A 21,268-nucleotide genomic window follows, 5' to 3' on the forward strand; every position below is an offset into this window, starting at 1 on the left:
ACCAGGGGTCTCACTAAAGGCCACCGGGGTGGCCCCCACTAAAGGCCACCGGGGTCCCACACCAAAGGCCACCTGGGGCCGCCAGTGGCCCGAAGAACGCTGCAATTCCAGGCATGGGTTTTGCTCGACTGCCCTCTGCTGTTGGAGTCATTTGCAGCCCTCCTTCTGTGAGTGACTTCTGCCCCTCCACCGACATCCACGCAGACCCCGGATGTGGCTGCCCCGGATGTGGCTGCCCCCACGCACGCGCTGGAGGCTTCTGGGAAGCTCTCGTGATGGACTTTCTGAAAGCGGAGATCGTGAGGAAAAGGAAACTTATTGAGGATAAAAATCTCGTGGAGGTACCCCCCCCCGTCCCCCTCGTGCGATTGTTAACAACAAACACCGAGTTACACGTCTTGTCGTTGTTTGCGCTGTTAAAGCGGTAATCGTATTATTAAAGACGGCGTCACGCAGGGGCCTAACGCCGCAGGCTTCTCTCGAATTTTAAGTCGCGACTGATTATAATATTTTACCGCATTTAGTAATTTAGCAACAACAAAATAACGCGCGTGTGTTTGTGTGTGCGTGTTATAAAGTCGCGTTCGTTTCAATCGGAACGAAAGCTACGCACGCGTTAACTGTATGGTGTTCTACAGTACTGTACAGGATATATGAGTTACATTTATTAGTTAAGCCACTGAAATACTGGACAGAAATCATTTGGCGCAACTACCTCGATGGGAAATGTGACTTTGATGTGTCGGATGTAAAATGTTTGAAGACGGAAGTTGAAAACGTGTTGCTTCAAATCCTTTATAAACATCTCCCAACGATGATAACAACAGCGGTACTGTACACGTTCAATATTCTAGTCGCCTGTTCAGAACATAGCATGGTGCGATTACCATAGACATCACTGGGGTACAATATCTGTAGATTACACAAACACAAATAATAGTCAACAATTGTCACAGACAAGAATATAAGGCAAATAGGCCGCCCTGGCCTTTTCTATGTGCTATGAAAGGCAAATTGCCCGATATGTTACCGTCTGTCTCATAGTTTTGCGACGAAACGATCCATCTAGCTAGCTAGCACCAGCAACACCGGCAGATTTGATCTCTCAATCTCATAAGTGGACGATCATACGAGCCCATTGCGCGCGTCTCCTTCAGAGAGGCCCGCATTGCGACTGTGGCCATGCAGCCAACACTCAGGGCCACGTTGTAACCTGGGCGCCTCTTCAATGGAGGAAGAGTTAGAACCACACGAACTCCCTCGTCTCCAGCTACTCTCGTGGCTGGCAGGCCTAGACATTGGCATTGGGCTTCTGAACATGTGGGAAATGTGTAAGATTAGAACAGGAGTGCACGTACTCCACTGGTTTCTTCCTTTAGCTGTCATGCTGTTGTTTGTCTCGACAAGCTCTCATCCAATTGTAAGACATGTCCAGCCCAAGCCCAATTCAAAACTGCTGTCCCCTAACTTGCATATTTTCCTTATTATCTCAGTGTAAATACAAGTATTCATCGATCCATGCTTCTTTGCGCACTTTTCAGATGTATATATTTGTTTACATTGTACATAAAAATCTCCTCGTGTGTTTTTTTGTTAACCAGGGAAACAAGAGGTACTTCAAGCGAGGTGAATTGGCAAAGAAAGAAGAGGAGGCATACTATGAGAGATGTGGCCTCAAGGTATGATGACCCTGAATATTCTTTATTCTTCCAATCCTTACAATTCTGCATCTTGTCAATTGGAGTACTGCGTGGGCTTATGTGAAAGAAAACACAAGCTGACCGGACAGTCTATTAAGGGAGCCTCTATTTTGCTAGTGCATGGTTCTTCAACTAGTGGGCCTGTAAACCACATCTGGCCTGTGAAAGCTCTTGGAGTGGCCCGCCAAGATATATGGTTCACTAAGACAGAGATACAGATTATAACTTAGATATTTCATGCTATGATGTCAAGTAGCCCGCTAGCACATGCTAATTTTATCATGTGGCCCACCAGAATATATAGTGAAATTACCCTATGTTAGAGGATTCCACTGTGTAAGAGAATGTGCTCACAGAAACCCACATTAAAATGTACACGTGCTTTATAAACATCCCGATGTGCATTGAGAGTTATGTTTGTTATTGAAATGCTGTATTGAAAGTATCTAATTGAGATTGTGGCCCAAAAACTATGCATATCCTGCTTATTGATATTGGTAAACTATGTGGTAAGTTTCATTAAAAAATTTGTTTTGGAAATGTACTTTAAGTGAAAATTTTTTTAAGTGTCCTCAGATGGATGGACAGACCAGTGGACATAATATTTCCACAACAGAAAAAATAAAGGCCACTGATCCCTTTCAGAATTTCAATATGTTATTATTGCATACTTTGCTTTTACTTGACACCTTTTGGTAGAGATGTGGAAGCGGTGACTTGTAACTGCCAAGTGTGTTGATGTTGTGCCAACAGAGGGCTTCTCACAAGGCTGCCGAGGTATGGTAGCAGACCTCAGGCTGCTTATACAATTGGTTTTTATTTTATTCCTTTCCACTTGCTACAAATTCCTTTAACCAGTTACATGCCAGTTTGTTCTGTCAAATAGCCTTTGGATGGTTTGATAGTGTTTTTCTGTAAAGGCATGAAACTGTTTGAAGTAATTTTGTAGTTGCTTGCAGGAAAATATTTGCGATATTTATGTGGCTGTTTTGGTTTGCAAGCTGCTTTCTCGTTTTTTATTTTCATGATATCACATCTATGCTTTACGTTTAAGGAATGAATCTTATTATTTCTAGATTTGGCTGGCAGTTTCTACTTTCTCTTGCTTTAAAAAGAGAGCAGGAACTTCCATTCAAACAACTTCTATCGCGCGATGTGATTCGCACGCATGGACCATACAATAAGATTCCGGTGCAGAGAAGTAAGGAATGTTTAAGATGGTAATGTTGGTTGGCTTATTAAATATGTTTTAAATGTGAGTAAACTCCGTGTGTAAGGTTGTTCCACAAATGTATTGTAATATATAACTTATTTTCTGCTTGAAATTCATGTTTTGCATTAAACCATGTTCTTTTCTCACAATCGTTTATCTTGGGAACAATTTTAAATTACTATCAAATAATTTGCTTTGCTCAAAGGCTCAAATGTGAATGGGCAGTTCCACAAATGGGAAACCAACAGTTATAATTTAACAATCATCTTATTCTTGAAGGTAATTATAGAAAATGTGGCTTAACTTTAGGAACGAGACAATCGCGTACACAAAACTGAATGCACCATCCAACCTCCTTTCTGTCTTGAGTGCATCCGTCACCTTTAATTTTTATGAGCATTTCCCCATTATCCAGAAAGGTGGACAATTCATTTTTTTATTGAATTGCAATCCTACATTTTGGACATGGAATGCCACAGTAAAAGAGCCACATTGTGATTATATTACTTAATACCTCTGTCTTGAAAGTGTCTGAAATGTCAGTCCAAAATTGTGGAACTGCCCTTCTGCCACCGCCAAATAAAACCACAAATCGTCATATCAGTAAGTTTCACAATCTAGTTGAGGCTTTCTTACGGCAAAATTTACCAAATAAAAGTTAAGGAGCTGATTACGAGAGAGATTGTAAAATAAACTAATACCATGGGTGCAATGTGTAACAGAAACAACCCCAGATGATGCCCAATCAGCAGGAGGAGAAGGAGATTGCCACGAGCAGCATGATGGACATGGAGCTCATGGGGGAGAAGCTGCCTATGACGCTGAGCCGACAGGAGGTGCGTATTGACAGCGTGATGATAGATTTTTTGTCATCGGCTAGTAACATCCTGCTGCTGGCCAAAGGCTCTCCCCACTTACATTCCTTCTTTGGTCACTCCTGTCCGGTAGTGGACTCTGAACTCTTTGATGTCAACTCACCTTTTGTCTTACGCTGCCTTACTCTGCTTATGTCGCCATTCTGTCGGTCTCCACTCTGCAGTTACTTTTGTCCAGGTCGTGTCAGTTTTTGTTCACGATGCGCGCTGCCCATTTCCATTTGATTTATTTGCTTTGACAACAGCGTCGGTCACCTTTGTACATTTTTTGTCATAATATACCTTTGTTTATAACCAGATAGAAAAAAAAACATGGAAACCCAGCAGTCTCTCAACCATGATTCTCATAATCCCATCATGACAACAAATACAAATGTAAATACTCTTTTCAAAATAATGTTTTAATCATAATGACTACACATCTTAAACATGGCATGTATTCAATCTTGATCTGAAGCTTTCGTGACTGCAGGAATTCATACTCTCTGGTTCTTTCGGTAAAGTCTCGTCCCTGCAGGCCACAAACCCTCCCCCCTCTCCCCTGTGAACTCCAACAGCTAAACTCCTCCCCTCCCTTCCCTCTCCTTTCCCGTGCCTATATAAAGCCACAACAGCAGATTTTATTTTTTTCTCACCTGAAGACGGACGCTTGTGTTGCGACCGAAACGTCGTGTTTTATATTATTCGATTATTTTATTCTATCTACGTGACTTTACCGAAAGAAGCAGAGAGTATGGCATGTATTTTTTCTGCACTACAAAATACACAAAAAACCGTGCCCATCGCTGGGTGCTGACAACACGTGAACTGGGACCCGCGATGGACTGCGTCGGAGACAACATGGGGACAAGATGGCGCGTGTGTTCTTCCACGGCAGCGTCATCACGAGCATTGCAGCCACCATGCGTAGAGAAATCTCGCGGTCAACTGCTCATGATTGAGCCACAGGAGCACGATCGGCAAACAATACTTCAATGAATTTTATGCGAATGGTCAAATCCGCGATGGGAAAACCCACGATAAGCAAGTTTTTGGCGTAATACACTTAATTTTCTGGGAGCGGGAGGGGAGGGAAGCCTGGATAAAACAAATAGAGGTATTGTAAAAGATATACGAATTAAGTGATAAAAACATGGTCGTTTTACCTACATAGAACGGGTGTGAAGACGTAGAATGTGGTCATTATTCCAAATGGAAATGCAGTTAACAAAGTACATTTCATTTAACCTGGGGAAAATGTAACAATTGTGAAAGTTATTCTTATAATGCTAAAATCGCGCGTTTACATTTATTTGTCGACTTTTGCAGCATTGGGTCAATGACCCGCGACGAGTGAGGAGCGGCTGACAGTGGAACCAGCGCCTCCGAATAATATTTATTCGTTTGTAATCCACCACCCGGATAATCGCGACCACAGGTAATCGGATAGCCAACAACTGTGAGTGATTACTAGTCTCGTGCGTGCTGTGTAAACGCTCTCTCCGCAGGTCATCAAGCGACTGCGAGAGCGGGCAGAGCCAATCCGACTCTTCAGCGAGAGCGACTATGATGCGTTCCAGCGGCTGCGCAAGATCGAGATCCTCGCGCCCGAAGTTAACAAAGTGCGTGAACCCGGGTTCTATATAAGCTATAAACTTTTTATTTCACCTGGTAATGCCCACTGAGCTATGCAGCTCTTTTTCAGAAGCGACATGGCTATCACAAATTATAGCTCAACGAAGTTTCTTATGACGTGGACATTTATTCCAGCCAAATACTTTAAACGCATGTTGATTGTAATTGTGGAGGGAAAAATCAGAGGACCTGGAGAAAAATACACACAATCACGGGGAGAAAATGGAAACTCCAAAATATACAGGCGCCATGGTCGGAATCGAACTCACGACCTCTTGTATAGCAAGCGAGGTAGTTAGCGTCTCGCCACCCGTGGTTAAACGGGTTCCTAGTGGCAGTGGTTTGACAAAAAACCCCATAGTTACATTTGGTTTTGTCACTTAATTTGGCTGAATTTCAGCTCTGAGAATTCAAATGTTCAATTTTATTGGCATTCGGTGATCACTTTCTGCAGGGTGTGTTATTCAAAGTGGGTGACAAAGTGCTTTTTTAAAGAAATTTCATGAGTTGTTTGCAAAGTCATCTAATGGGGGCGTTCTCTGACACAAGGTGATGCTCTGGTAGCTGCTTAGTTCTGATAGTGCAGCTTTACTGATGACATTGCTAGCACAATTGGTTGAGATTTGGGGAAAAAACTAAATAAAATCCATAAAAATATTTCTTGCAACTTATTTGCCATTTAAATAGCATTTTACTTTAACATGCAATGAAATGTTTGCGTGTACTGTTCACTTTTACTCAGTGACTTTAGTTCTAGTTTTATTTTTGCCACTTCTGCAATTGTGCTCTTGGGTCTTTTGTTACGAGACGGTTTTAAGTTTTCACAGAGTGGTGCGTCGTCCCGTGGAAACAGATTTCACAGAACTTTTGATCTCAACTCAATGAAAATAATTATAACGTAAAGCGCTTTTGTCAATCCACTGCTGGTTGAAGGCCTCTCCACAACGTGCCGAGATGTCAACTACCTCGCTGTGGTATAGGTCGTGGGTTCGATCCCGACCCTGATGCCTGTTTTTTTGGAGTTTCCGTGTTCTCGTGGACGTGTGGATTTTTCTCCACGTCTTTCGGGTTTTCCGTCTACATTTAGAAAAATGTGTTTAGAATATTTGGCTGCTTTAAATTTACACGTGATAAGCCACTTCATTTGGCTATATTTTGTGACCAGGTCTCTTCTGAAAAATAACTCTATAGCGCAGTGGCCCTTACCGTGGTAAAAAAAAAAAATGGTTTATAGTGAGTTTTATGTTGTCAGTTGTGAGGGTTGTTCGAGCATATTTCTTTCTGGCCAATGCTGGGTTTGTGATAGGGAGGCCCAGAACGGTGTAAATATAAATCGCCACCGATGTTTAGCCGTGGCCTGGTATTTTTATAGCCCACTGTTGTCAACCAATGACACCAGCATTGTCTTGGCTTTACCGAAAGACCCATAGAATATGTATTCCTGCAGTCACGAAAGCTTTAAGTCAAGATTTTCTCCACCCACCACTGACACTGCTGTACCTCATCATTCCAGTAAGGGGGCGCATGTCCCCCATGCGCAGGCCTTGTGGTGGGAAACGTTTGTCACGTGTTCTAGATTTGAAGCTTTCGTGACTGCAAGGATTCATATTCTTAGGTTTTTTCGGTAAAGTCACGTGACTTTACCGAAAAAACCTAAGAATATGTTTGTCACGTGACCAACGAACCAGCCAGCCACTGCACTTTACGACTCTTTGCGGATACGTACATGGGCAGCCCTTTTTGTTAATCCACTGCTGGATGATGATGTCCTCCACTGCGGATTGTGGGAGTTGTTCGACAGTGCTTGCACCACGCTGGTCGCTGTGGGTTGGTGAATGTTGGGTAGCACGCACGTGGACACGTAGAAGCGCAGTACCACAATGGATTTTGCTCCACTGCCTTATGCCGCCCACCACCTAGTTCTTCAGCCTATAACACCTGTTACGCATGTCGAGACAATCATCCAGAGTATTATAAACTCTGCTTAGATTCAGAGAATTTGACTAAATTGAATGCATTCTGGGTACTTTACTCACATGCAGAAGATGTTATTAATAAGCACATCTGGTGTTCACGGCATACTGATAGCTAAAAAGCCATCGCGAAGGCGTGAGGGTAATAACTAATGCGTCACAAATACACAAAGATCACGTGTTCACCAAATAATTAAAATAACACTTTAGTCGCAGTCAGCCGAATTGCTACCTGTTTGAACTATCCTTATGTTGTTGCACATAGAAGAAGAAAAACTGATGATGCAGGCAGTGATGAGAAGGAAACTGGCACCTATTTGGACACATGTAAGATGGACAGGGAAATTAAAAGTGTTGTTGTGCCGCCCAATGGAAGGAACCGTAAAGAGAGGAAGACCTAACAGCGAATGGTTTAACGACGACATGAAAGAGATTGGTGCCAGAAAGATGTGCGCTATTTGAGCATGACAAAATGTGCAGTGGACACCTGTCCATGGACTGTGATGATGATTTGCCTTTGCTGACATTCTCGTCAAGCCGACGGCCCGTCCAATCGCCCGGTGTTCTTTCCACCTCTGCGGTGCAGGGTTTGAGAAACGACTTGAAGACAGCCATGGACAAGATCGACCTGCAGTACCTGAACGAGCTGGCGGCCGGACAGGAGACGGAGGAGGAAGGTCAGAACGACCTCAAGGTGCAGGAGGAGAACACCACCATCGAGGAGCTGCAGGTGAGTGTCGAGGTGGCTGGTGGTGGATTGCGTTTCACATGCCTCATCTTGATTCTGAATTTGTGATGGAGAACTTCATTCATAAGTTGGTATACCTGCCAGCCACAGTGGACGCCCGTTTGAATACGAGGCCATCTTAACAGTTTAACGACCTGGTAATTTGAAGTTTGTTGACACACAGGTGTGATTGTGAGCGTGACATGACCTTGCTCATGTGGCATGGCCTTGCATTGAAAACAACGTAGATTTGTCCAACAAGACAATTGGACAAATCTGGATAACTCTACAACTCGTGCATGTTTTATTATCATGCTTGTTTATGCAGGAAAGCCCTACTGAGCTTCATGACTCTTTGTCAGGAGGATCTTGCTAAGTTTTCTCAGTCGGGGTGGGGGTGGGGCGAATGGCGATGATTGTTCTGTATATTCCTCAAGAGTAATTTGCAGGAAGTTATCTATTTTGTGCAAATCTAGACGACAATGCCGGCACACAGTGGCCCCTCACCGTGCATGAACGTTGTCACGGCCTAAACAAATAAAACTTCACCTTAACGTCCGCTGTGAAGCAGATGGCACGTATTTGTACGGTTTGATGCACCCGCGATATTAATTACTCTTATTTGTTTCCAGCCCGCATGTGCTTTTCTGTCTGAGTTTCCCATAATTTTCAATAGCAAAACATGTAATTGTTCTACGAGTTATCTTTGGCGACACAAAATGTGTTATAAGCTGTTAGGATGAATTTTGGATAGTAAATTATAAAAGGAACAGACAAGGCTGTTTGACCATGTAAAAATGTAATTGCATTTTTTCCCATCAGCCTGTGTGGCCTTATTAAATACCCAATGTCCATAAACATTTGATTTTTAATGTTTTTTCATTTGCCAACATTGCAAAAAAATACAGTAGCCAGGAAGGCCAATAGACTGATGGACCAAAAAGTTTATTTTCATTTTAACATCAGAAAAGCCAAACTTAGCTTTCCTGCTAATGTGTAGCAATGTGCAAACTGTCTCTCAATTTACTCTGGTTATACAACAACCCTCCGCCATCGTTCACAAGAGAAAATGTCTTCATAACGACATTGTGGGTGAGGGTTTAAGAATGTGGCCATGTTTATAACGCACGCTTTGCATGCATGAACTTGAATAAGGACGCTGACTGCGGTGCCACTTTCAATGTCGTTTTCTAACAGGAATTGGGGAAAACTCTGGGCACAGAAAACGACCACCAGGACATGGACCTCATTCTGAAAGTCTTAAAGGTATGTCATTGAGACAAAATGTTTGGGCACACCAACAGCCACATGTCTCAAATTAGATATCCCTATACCACAATGGCAATGTTATATATTTTCTCATGCATAAATATCAAACGCAAGCATGTAACTGTTCTGTATTTCCCTCTAGCTGTTTGGTGAATTGTGATGATATGGGATCATGAACAGCTTTAGAAACCAATTCTTAATTGTCTCGTTTATGTCGTCTCATTTGTTCTATCGGTATTTGCACTGTCCTGTTTGTTTTGTCTGTCCTGCACGTTCTGTCTATATTATATCTGTACTGTTTTGTTTAGTACTGTAGCATAGACCGATTAGTATGGGTGCTACGTACGGTGCGAAAGTAGTTCAACATACATGCATAGATGCGATAGAATATGAGAACGGTAATGGGTGTCGCCGCGCTGCGTTCTGCAGCCCGCTGCCCCTTAACCCTCTCTGCCTGCCGGGGGGGGGGGGGGTGTGACAGTTCCTGCTGGGCAGCTGGGCTAAGGAGCTGAACAGCCGTGAGGAGCACGTGAAGAGAGGCGTGGCGGGGAAGCTGGCCAGCGCCACGCACAGCCAGACCGAGGCCTACCTGCAGCCGCTCTTTCGCAAGCTCCGCAAAAAGGTTTTCCGCTGCCCTGCAGCCCTGGCCTCGCCTGAACCGGCCTGGCCCACCCCCCACCCCCCGCCTTCCCACCCCCACCCCCCGCCCCCACCACACACTCGAGCGCGTGGCAGCGTGAATCGACGCCGTTTTTATCTTCTCGGTTTTATTTGAAACGCCAAAATAAATCGTCTGGTCAACATTACAAACCAGGGCATGTAAAATGAGCAATTGAACCCCCAATTATTTCTTTAGGCAATCACCATACGCTCTAGATATAGTTTTACAGTTTTTCATGCACGTTACATTTTGATAAGATCATTTAAAAGACGGGTGCTGGGGGGGGGGGTATTCATATTAGAGACATTTAATTCATGAATTCAGCAGCAATGGGTGTTTCATGTTCAATATAAAAAAGAGTGGGGGGCACTTTTTTTTTCTTGGAACTGTTCACTGCGGTAGTTTTGGGCAAGTTGGAATAACGCCATCGAACAGAATTCCAGCAACAGCAATGATGACGATAGCTGATGGCAACATTTGTCAATTGCCTTGCGCAATACTTCATACGGCTGCACTGCATTGCCCTTTTGGGTCTTCCCCTTGAGCGTGTTCTGTGTTCTGACAGCTAATGCCGTCACTGCTCTCGCCACGAGGTCATTGTTCCTCTTAGCGACGTCTTTCCCCGACTCGGTGTGCGCTTTGTTAGTCACTGTAATGTGAGGTTCGCGAGCTGCAAGGTCGGTCGCCTTTTGAATTATTAATGTGACACACGCCTCTATTGTAGTTTGTGTACATGCGCGTGTGCGTGCTCGTGTGTATGGGGAGCGGTGGTGTTGCGGTTAGCGCGCTGCGCTCCGAACCCAGCCACCCGAGTTCGATCCCCACTCGCATCCAACACCAGTGACGATTATCATAACCGGTCTTGGGCCTCCCTTAGGTCGACTCAGCCTCAAATTAGTACCCGGTGCGATGTGTAAACAGCAGCACTGTGGAGACAAAGGTGACTGGGCGTGGTTTGGCCCCCCACCCCATCGTGAAGGCACTGGAGCTATGCAGTTTTAAATTTAGATTGAAAATTAATTTCTGTATAATTGCTTTTTGTGTTTAGTATGTTGCCCTTCCCCCGCACTCCCGATGAACACGGTTGGCTACGTACAGTGTGAAGGAAGTTCAACATACATACAGGGGCTTGCTAATGGCACTTGCCCCAAAATTATGTTAATGATTTAGGGGGGAATCTTTGTCTTTGTGTCTGTGAAGAATCTGTCATCGGACATCAAGGAGTACCTCACGGACATCACCAAGTTTGTGCTGCAGAGGGAGTACGTGAAGGTAATCCCGAGACACGGACCCCACAGTTCTGTGCACCGAGGACAGGGAGTCTGCAGCACGAAGGGACGGGAGAAAGGAGGAGAATGAGCGACCTCCAACTGAGCGACGGTTAACCGGGGAATTTGATAGAAAGCCTTGGGAAAGTGCGTGGTGAGGAGTAGATAGCGATCAGAAGGGAGAGGTTGCAGATTGCCTGGGGAAGAGTTGGAGAGGAGTAGAGTCAGGTTAGCATCTATTTATACTGGAGGAATCTGATGAGCTCTAAAGTTATTTTGCACAGATGTCCAGTAGATGACCAGATGAGAGGGGAGAGGTCGACAGGGGTGATTCCATGGAGGATCTTAAAAAAAAAGTGAGTGCAATCTCAAAATGATCCAGGATCAGAGCATCGGTGCGATGTGGTCTCCTGTTACAGGTGCCGCATTCTCATCGCCACACCCACCTCCGGCTGCAAACTTAAACCTTCCTGCGCGCGCGTCCCCCTAACGTTGTTTCCTTCGGTGGGCGGTGGGGGGGCCCTGGCAGGCCAACGATGTGTACCTGCAGATGGCCATTGGCAATGCCCCGTGGCCCATCGGGGTCACCATGGTGGGCATCCACGCCCGCACGGGTCGCGAGAAGATCTTCTCCAAGCACGTGGCGCACGTCCTCAACGACGAGACGCAGCGCAAGTACATCCAGGTGAGCGCGCCGGCACCCACGGTGGCACGTTCGCCTGTGGCCCGCTCGCGCATAGCCCACGCCCAGAACGGACGACAACGTCATTGTGAATTCGGTTTATGATAAAGTTGGTCGTAACTCTGGCATTGGGTGCTGTAAAGTTACAAAAATGTTACGAGAGGCATTGACCGTTTATAGACATCCCACTGATTAATAATGAAACTGTTTCTCCTTCAACGGGTGACTGGATTATTGTGAAAGCGATGGCTACATGTCTTAGAGGAGACTCAAATCTGTAAAATGACGATAAAGCCCCATCATAGCAGAATCGCAGCGCAAGCCGGAAAACCATACGTGTCGAACAACACGCAGAAATGTGTAAAAAGTGCAATCTTTATGCATCATGATAAAACCATCGGCAGTTCCTGAATAAGTGCACTGTGGGCCTCTTGTCTGTTCATAGTTCATCAGATTGTGAGTCGATGTGACCAACTGATAGCAGCAGTGAAGCCACGATAGTCGATCACATTTGCTCAAATGTATTGATGACCTCAGAATAGGACCACAATGCACGTGTTCAGGAAATGCTCATCGTTTTTTTTTGCATAATGCACAGATGCTGTGTGCTTTGTACACATTTTTGTGTGTTGTTTTAATCTTCGAGGACAGTTTTGAAAGATTTGGCATATTTATTGAGACTCATGGGAGACATCAGAATCAGAACATTTATACTGGATGAGGAATCCGATGAGCTATAAAGCGTTTTTTCATAGATGTCCAGTCGGGGCGGGTCATAGCATTACAAACAAATCACTTAAAGATATACATATAAAACTAAACTATACTATGGGAACCTCATTTGCCAGTAAAAATATGATAATTGGTTTTTTACCCTTCTATCTGGCAACAAAACTGACACCTTTTTACAAGGAGTCATGTTTGCATAGACCGCAATACCTGCAGTCATAATACAAACAAAAGACATAACTCTGATAATGTGCACTGTCCTTGAAGATAGAAGGGTAAAAAACCAATTATCATATTTTTACTGGCAAATGAGGTTCCCATAGTGTAGATGCTTGCCCCGAGCTCTCATACTCTGATGGTGCATTGTCTTTGAGTTGTGCGCCTTTTGGCGTCATCTGGTCCAACCCATGTGAGACTAGGCTCTAAGGAAAGCTGTCTCGGGTGTGGACCAATCAACTTCAAGGACAGTGCACATTATCAGAGTTATGTCTTTTGTTTGTATTGTGACTGCAGGTATTGCGGTCTATGCAAACATGACTCCTTGTAAAAAGGTGTCAGTTTTGTTGCCAGATAGAAGGGTAAAAAAACAATTATCAAACTGAACTATGTTTTATCTTCCCAGGTAAAGCCCACTGACATGAAACGGGTCCGAAATAAAATGTTGTTTGGCCATAATGCATCCTGACTTATCTATAAATGAATCGCCCTGTATTCACACACAATGCATGTATGCTCGCGTAAGCCTCGTTTTATCACCAAGCGAGCGCCAAGATTCATGTCTTGCAAGACAGATCTGGGGCACAAATAAAGAAGGCAGGATGCACGTAACGCATTGCATAAAGAGGAATATCTCGATCGTAAATAACCGACAAAAGTGAGATTAAAGCGCCACTATCGAAAGCATTGAAACTTTAAGTACAAAGTAAACAACAATCTTACGGCCTTATTTGTTTACCGAATGAAGTGCAACGGATCAGTGCAAGGTTGCAGCACCGGCCACCCACGACATTAAGTGAGCGTTGTTGCACAGTCCACGGCACAAGCACCCTGGGAGATGGCCTTTATCGCCACGGTAGCGAGATGTTAACTATCTGGCCCGGTTTACGGGATGTCATGGGTTATATCCCGACTCTGATACCTGTATATTTGGATTTTGCATCTCTCTCTCCCCGTGGTCACATGGATGTTTCTCCTGTGTCTTCCGGTTTTCCCTCCAAATTTAGAAATGTGCATTTGGAGTATTTGGCTGCTATAAAGTTCCACGTTCCACTTCGTTGAGCTATCATTTGTGGCCGGTCGCTTCTGAAAACGAGCTATGCAGCTCAGTGGGCCTTACCTGCTAATTAAAGAATGCTTAGTTTAATCCCGCACCACGTGGATTATGGCCGATGACAAAGAATGCATTCTTGCGACTGGTAACATACGTCGCCTGCTTTCTCTGTCGGCTTTTACGTCACACCTCGTGTGGGGCACATTACTCGGTGCGTCTGCAGCTCCGACATCTTACATCATCGGGGAGGCGGGGGGTGCCCTGCCGTAGGGAGGGTAGATCCAGAGGAGACGGAGCAAAGAAATGGGTTCGTGCGCACTCCACTGGGTCCATTATCACATCCCAGGATCGCGAAAGATTGCAGAGGCCTTCGTCCGGCAGCGGATCGATCCTGGCCGATGATGACGGACTGTTTTTTTGCGAGCAGCCGATCGACGTCGTTGCGATTGTCTCTCTTCTACAGGGGCTGAAGAGGCTGATGACTGTGTGCCAGAGGAATTTTCCCACCGACCCCTCCAAGTGTGTGGAGTACAAGGCCCTCTGAACAGATGCCAGCCTCTCCATCCAAATCTCCCCCCCCCCCCACCTTGTAAATGTACCCGACCGCATTACCGTATTTATTGTAAATGTATCCGGCCGCGTTACCGTATTTCTGTTGGATGGCAGCCACCCGCCCTCGAGAGCGCGTGGCGAGATGCCCACCACCCGCGCTCGCGTGAATACATTAAAACTCCCTGGGGTGGGAGGGGGTTACCAAAGCTCGATCTATTTCTGGTCACTTCCCATTTTTCATTTGCAAAATAAAAAGGGGAATGAAGAGATGGCCAAAGTGTGCATGGGAGAGAGACGGGGCAAATGTAACGTGCGCTGATAAGGTAAGGAGTCTTAAAACATATGTAGGATGTAGGTGTATTGTGCACGTTCGAGGCGTGTCTGTGGTTCAAGCCCATTCGCTCACAGCGATTTGATGAATCGTCATGGTTTCGAGGTTGTGCTTGGTCGCATTTTATGTTTTTTTCTTTGTGCCAGTCTCCCTCGCTGCATCAGCCTGCATGTAACGCGACGAGCAAATCATTTTATTAACGTTTCTCACCATTATAAATGTTTGTAAACCTTTTTGTATATGATTGTTAATAGTTTCACGCTCATCTGTGCATGTGCTGTGAGTGTAATAATTGATTTTAGTCAATTGGTGAATCTTTCCACGTGTGACACGCGTGTGCGCATTACACATGTACACACGCGCACACACGTGTAAAGTCTTGGGCTTTCCCAAGAAATAACTACCAGGATGTGACTGCACACGTCTTGAATAAAAACACTTGGCAAATTCGTCAGTGACACTGTGTGGCCTTAAACGGAAAAGTATGTAATAGGTGACGTTTCGGGTAATGATCCACCTTCATGGCACACGTCTTGAACAGGCTGTGGGCTTGAATCGTTCGATGGCTAACGTACCAATGCATCGCACGTCAACGCACACGCTGCAGTCCGCTTCTCAACGCTTGAAGTGCTGTGATAGGTGCTTGCTAAAACACGTCCTGAATTCACCACCGGGTGGGATAGATGCATTTAAACAAAAACATCTTGAGTACAAATATTTAACTTGCATTGATTTAGATTGCAAACTAAATGAACCTTTTCACCAGTTATGCAACGAGCCTTTGGCCCTCAAGGAAACAAAGATACTGAAATGTAAACTGTTGGTATGTTTTGGTATTTCGGCAAATGTAGTTAAACGTGTTTAATAAATAAATCAATTTGATGATATCGAGTACGTATTGTAAATACTGTGGCAAGTTCGGCATTTAACGTGTCCAATCAAACAAGAGGTTGCTTAGTGTTCCAGGTTGGTGTTGATAACTTCGTAGTTTTTGTTCGTACACGCACGCTCGCTCAACACGGAGGCAAAATGCGTTCATCGTTTCTGTCGTGCGAGCGTGAGAATGTCCGTGGCCGCACCCGTGGCCATTGTCTCGTGTACGCGCGGAGGCGCAGTAAAATTCACCCACTCCACTATTTGAGGAATGTGTTACCACTGTTTCTAGATTTGAAGCTTTCGTGACTGCAAGGATTCATATTCTTAGGTCTTTTCGGTAAAGTCACGTAGGTAAAACATTAAAAATAATAAAAATAAAATAAAAATCACGACGTTTCGGAGGCAACACAAGCTTCCACCTGAAGACGGAAGCTTGTGTTGCCTCCGAAACGTCGTGATTTTCATTTTATTTTACTTTTATTAATTTTAATGTTTTACCTACGTGACTTTACCGAAAAGACCTAAGAATATGTTACCACTGTCTCACCCCCGCTCCTCCGGTTAGCATGGTTGGCTACATACGGTGCGAAAGAAGTTCAACATGCGTGAGGAAGAGGTTGCCTCGGTGGCGAGATGTTAACGACCTCGCCTGGAATACAGGAGGTCGTAGGTTCGATCCCGACCCTGACGCTGTATATTTGACGTGTTCTCCCGGTGGTCGCGTGGATTTTTCTGCGGGTCACTCTGGCTTTTCCCTCCACGTTTCGAAACATGCGTTTAAGAGCATTTGGCTGATATACATTTACACGTGATAAGCCACTTGAGCTATCATTTGTGGCCAGATCGATTCTTTAAACGAGCTACATACCTCAGTGAGCCTTACCTGGTAACAGAAAAATATATAGAGACTGGGGGGGGGGGGTTGCACTCATTCGCTAACTGGTCCGAAACCATCAACTCTGTCCACACTTGAGGGCCCGTGTTTAAATCACGGGGCTTGAACTCGGCAACTTCGGCGGTGACAGGGCTGGCCGCTTCGCACGGAGACGAGTTTCCTTTCTGACGAAACCAGTCGTTGACTAAAACCATTTTGGAAATTGTTGAAAATTGTCACCCACTTGGCAAGGGCAGCTCGAGACGTGTTAGGTCAATCGCGGATTCGTTCCACCGCTTTGCTTGGCTCGTGCAGTTTGGCACGAAAGGTTTCCATATCGCCGTGGGGGTGGTGAATGGCGAGTTGCGCGTCGGTTGCGATGTGGCACAGTGAACCCTACAAGGGAAGGTCTTTGTGCGAGTTTGTGTACCCCAACGTGTCCTTGGAGAGCAATAAGTGGGGCCAAATCTTAACAGCGAAGTTGACCAATAATGTTTTAACCAGGGGGGTGTAGTTTTATTAACTTCCAGTATATGAAGCAATTGTTGATTTTATATTTAAGTTGTCAAAGACTAAGAATGTTCTGTATAAATTATGGACACAGCTTCCTGACCCATGAGCACTGCCTTGAGACCTGGGTAATGCAGCGAGTCAATACATCGGAGCATGCATTCTGCCCTCTCTCTCTCCGAGTGTGTGTTTGTGCTGACGTTATAATGAAGTGGTGTTGACATGTTGAGCACCTCGTGCTCGCGCGTCATTGGCATTGAAGTAATCAGCTCAAGTGATACAGCAATTTATCCCATTTATATTGCTGCTGGATGAACACCCTCCCCATGCCGCGTTGATCGTGGGTGTTGTTTGGCCATACCTCGCCACGCCGGTCGCTCCGGGCTGGCGGTGGTGGCTGGTCAGGAACGCTCTCGAATGATCACTCCCCACTGATGCTAGCCGCGCCCGGAGACGGTGGGGACCTCCGATCGCCAAGTGCCCAACCCGCGATGCCGCCGCTGCTTAACAAATCCATCCGCATTCGCGCCCACCCCACGATTACATCACCAGTGCGCCTCGGCGTTCTCGCAGACCTCGTCCAATTTCACCGTCTTTTATTTAACAAGCGAGCATTCGACACCTACGATTAGCACGCGTGGCTATGTACGGCGCGAAAGAGGTTCAACGTACAGTGCGGTAAAGACGTTTGCGAGTTTTTTTTTGTGTCTTGCCGGCGCCAGAAAGACGTGTTTCTGCTCATCGCTCAGGGCGGTTCGGGAGTCGCAGAGAAGCGAGCTTTCACAATGCCGTCGAGCGGGGGGGGGGTGTTCGTCTATTTAGCCTGTGGTGAAAATTGTGGCTTTACCACCCCCCACCCCTCCTTGCTGAGCCAAGCAAGCGTCTCTCATTAAGGTCACGACAACAATTATTGGAGCCGTGGGGGGTGGTGCTGTTGCTAGGCACAGCCGTTCAAAGGGAGGGGAAAAAACCAGGGCCAGGTGTGGTAACGTGGCCAGGTGTGGTCACGTGGCCAGGTGTGGTCACGTGGCCAGGTGTGGTCACGTGGCACGGCTGTGTGCCTCTTCTCTCGTCGTCGTCATCGTCGCAGCGGCCTCCCGTGCCAAAGCGCGTGCCGCGGATCCGTCTCGCGCAGTCCGAGTGCAGCTGTTGAGCGCGCAGGCGGTGCAGCTGCGCCAGTGACCGTCGGGAGTGATTCCAGGCCGTCATCGGGTGGTTTGGAGGAGGAGGGGTGGGGGCCTACGCATGGTTTTTGTTGGGGTGTTCTTTTTTTTTTACATGAATTACAAACATTACATTCTGTACTACGAGTTACGTTGATTTAGATTATTTTGGTGCCATAAATGTCCAAATGATGGGTCACTTGTTGAGCTATCATTTGTGGTCGCCAGGTTTGCTTCTGAAAATGAGTTAATACCTCAGTGGGCTTTGTCTGGTCGGATGGGGATGGTTTCGTTTTATTTGTTTGTGTTTTTGGTGATTTGTCTACCTTTCTTGTACTTAGCACCACTATTATGATGTTGTATTGTTGTTGTTGTAACGTCCGAACCTGCCCCTACTGGACATCTGTGAAAAAGAGCTTTATAGCTCATCGGATTCCTCCAATATAAATACTTCGTCTGATCTTGACTTGAAGCTTTCGTGACTGCAGGAATTCATATTCTTTGGGTCTTTCGGTAAAGTCACGTAGATAGGTTCAAAAAATAACAAGAAAATAAACAAAAAACTACGACGATGGGTGGGTGGGTGGGTGGCGGTGGGTGGTATATTATAATATATATGCGGATAGTATAATAAATGCATTGTCTTTGGAACGGATTGTTCTACACCAGAGACATCCTTCTTTATGGCCGAGTCTCACCAGTGTCAGACCAGAGAACAGCGCCAAAAGGCGAACAGCACAAAGACATTGCCACTATACCATGCCACTGTCGGGGCATTTAAAGCTCGGGATGAGCTGCAGCTACAGAATGGGACCTTTTTTGCCAGTATTTGATCAGAGCATGATTTGGTTGCGTGTTCACAACAAGCACTGCGTGTGGTTAATGCAAACTTGATTCCTTGTAAAATGTTTGGTGTTTGAACATCTTAACACAACTCCTGTTTCATTGCCAGAAAGTGTAAAAGCTATTCTTATCTTTTCATACTTTGATACTGGCAAATAAAAAGTCCCATTTTAAAGTTGGCAAACCTTCCTCATTGGTCTTGGGCACGCCTCTCACCAGCTCACGCTCACCGGCTTGGTTCGGCAACAAAAATAACAAGAGGAAGAGCCACGGTTTGTTTCTTCTCACGAATTTCTAGAGCCGCACTTGCATGAGGTGCTATAAATGAGCCACCGCGCGCGGCTCCGAAGCCGCCTGGCTTGCAGACCCACTGTGCTGGACGGGCAGGCAGGGCAGGCAGGGCAGGCGACGCAGGGCAGGCGAGACAGGCAAGGCAGGGCAGGCAATGCAGGCAGGGCAGGGAGAGGGCAGGCGAGGCAAGGCAAGGCAGGGCAAGGCAGGCAAGACAGGGCAAAGCAGGGCAGGCGAGGCAGGGTAGGCAGGGCAGGCAGGGCAGGCGAGGCAGGGCAGGCGAGGCAGGGAGAGGGAAGGCAGGCAGGGCAGCGCAGGGCAGACAGGGCAGGCAGGCAAGGCAGGGGTGGGGGTCTCGCGTGCATCGACACAATGATGGGCGGCGATGTTTTGGGAGCGGTGTTGGTTTACTGCCTCGCGTCCTCGTTTCTACTCCACTCGTTGCCAAACATTTCTGTGTTTTCTGCGAATCGCGTTTGTTTGCGTTTTTCGCCGCGTTGGTTTACTGGGTGCACAAAGACAAAGATCCCCTCGTATAGCCTGTAACAGACTGTAGGGGCAAGTGCTGTTCGCGAGTAGCACCTATGAAGGCCGGCACGGCACACGAGGGGGTGGGTGGCCAGCACCACGCCCGGCCGCCTTTGTCTCCCCAGTGGCGATTTTTACACACCGCACCGGGTACTCATTTGAGGCTGAGTCGACCTCGGGGAGGTGACCCAGGACCGGTTCAGATAAACATCACTGGTGTTGTCGTGAGCGGGGTTACACACATACAGACATACACACGATGATCGTGAAATTCAATTGACGGCTTTTGGCCTTGATATCAGAAATTTGCGCTGTTTTTTTTCCTGCACAATGATTCTCTCATTCGTGCTTTCGTGGTCTTGCTCGCCCGCTAGATAATTTCATAGCTGTAAACCCATACGACGTTTTACTCCGTGTTCTTGTGCAGGGAAATTGAGTTTTCAGGTCCATAGGGCGTACAGCCGTTTCAATGCGGGAACACAATGTTTGTGTCTATTTGTTTGTGTCTATTTGTGATGGCACTTTGTAGGGTGAACGTTGAGATGTATAAGGGCACGGGGTGATCAATAATGTCTGATACTCTTATGTTTTTTCGGTAAAGTCACGTAGGTAAAAAATAAATGATAAAATAAATAATAAAAATAATAGAAAAAATAATAGAAATAAGTGATTTATTATGTTATTTATATTATTTTTTCTATTATTTTTATTATTTATTTTATCATTTATTTTTCACCTACGTGACTTTACCGAAAAAACCTATGAGTATGAATTCTTGCAGTCACGAAAGCTTCAAATCACAAGATATAATGTCTGAATTGGGCAGTAATCAGGTAGGACACTGACCAGGTGTTGACAGGTGTGAGATTCTCGTTACCAAGCGCCTATTGGACCAAACTAAACACACACAGACACACGTATTGCCCTGTGTTGCAGGCAAAGTAAACACAATAAATAAAGTGTAAGGTGAGCACAGTGACTTTTGGACTTTGCTTGACATTTACAAGAGGAATAACGTTATGTTGTTAATTATTTGCAACCGTTACAAAGCGTTTCAATTGTTCATTATCACCAAAGCCTGTACAATAATATAAAGCGGTTTAAAAGTAAGAGTTTTTCCGTCGTGCATTCAAGACGTGACGCGAGTGTGAGATGTAATCACGGCACTTGTGACGACAGTACTGTGAGAAGAGCACAGACACACGATCACAAGTTCGTTTCCTGAGCACTCTGAGCACTGCGAAACCCACTGAGCCAAAAGGTCGAAGGGGCAATGTTAAGAGATAGGGAACCGGTTCCAATAGAAAGTCTATGGGGCA

At 45.7% G+C, this 21,268-nt stretch overlaps 1 protein-coding gene across 2 annotated transcripts; it reads left to right on the forward strand.

The window, feature by feature from the left end:
- The first annotated feature begins 232 nt into the window (after positions 1 to 232).
- On the forward strand, positions 233 to 15,751 carry PRPF18 (pre-mRNA processing factor 18). 2 transcript variants are annotated; one of them, XM_078874903.1, is made up of 11 exons: positions 233 to 341; positions 1,602 to 1,679; positions 2,454 to 2,477; positions 3,636 to 3,749; positions 5,276 to 5,389; positions 7,962 to 8,105; positions 9,300 to 9,368; positions 9,853 to 9,993; positions 11,233 to 11,304; positions 11,830 to 11,985; positions 14,445 to 15,751. In XM_078874903.1, exons 1-11 carry the CDS (start codon positions 276 to 278, stop codon positions 14,523 to 14,525), a joined length of 1,059 nt encoding a protein of 352 aa, XP_078731029.1. In that variant the 5' UTR covers positions 233 to 275; the 3' UTR covers positions 14,526 to 15,751. The 2 variants fall into 2 exon arrangements, with proteins under 2 accessions (XP_078731029.1, XP_078731030.1); XM_078874904.1 differs by lacking the exon at positions 2,454 to 2,477.
- Positions 15,752 to 21,268: the final 5,517 nt, after the last annotated feature.

Source organism: Lampetra fluviatilis, chromosome 40 (assembly GCF_964198595.1).
Source record: "Lampetra fluviatilis chromosome 40, kcLamFluv1.1, whole genome shotgun sequence".
NCBI lineage: Eukaryota > Metazoa > Chordata > Hyperoartia > Petromyzontiformes > Petromyzontidae > Lampetra > Lampetra fluviatilis.

What these genes read in the sequence shown, in the direction of transcription:
- PRPF18 (XM_078874903.1), top strand. Translation starts at nt 276, where the DNA reads ATGGACTTTCTGAAAGCGGAGATCGTGAGGAAAAGGAAACTTATTGAG. An exon ending in TCGCGCCCGAAGTTAACAAA is followed by an intron (nt 5,390 to 7,961) that starts GTGCGTGAACCC and finishes TCTGCGGTGCAG; the next exon opens with GGTTTGAGAAACGACTTGAA. An exon ending in CGCAGCGCAAGTACATCCAG is followed by an intron (nt 11,986 to 14,444) that starts GTGAGCGCGCCG and finishes TCTCTTCTACAG; the next exon opens with GGGCTGAAGAGGCTGATGAC.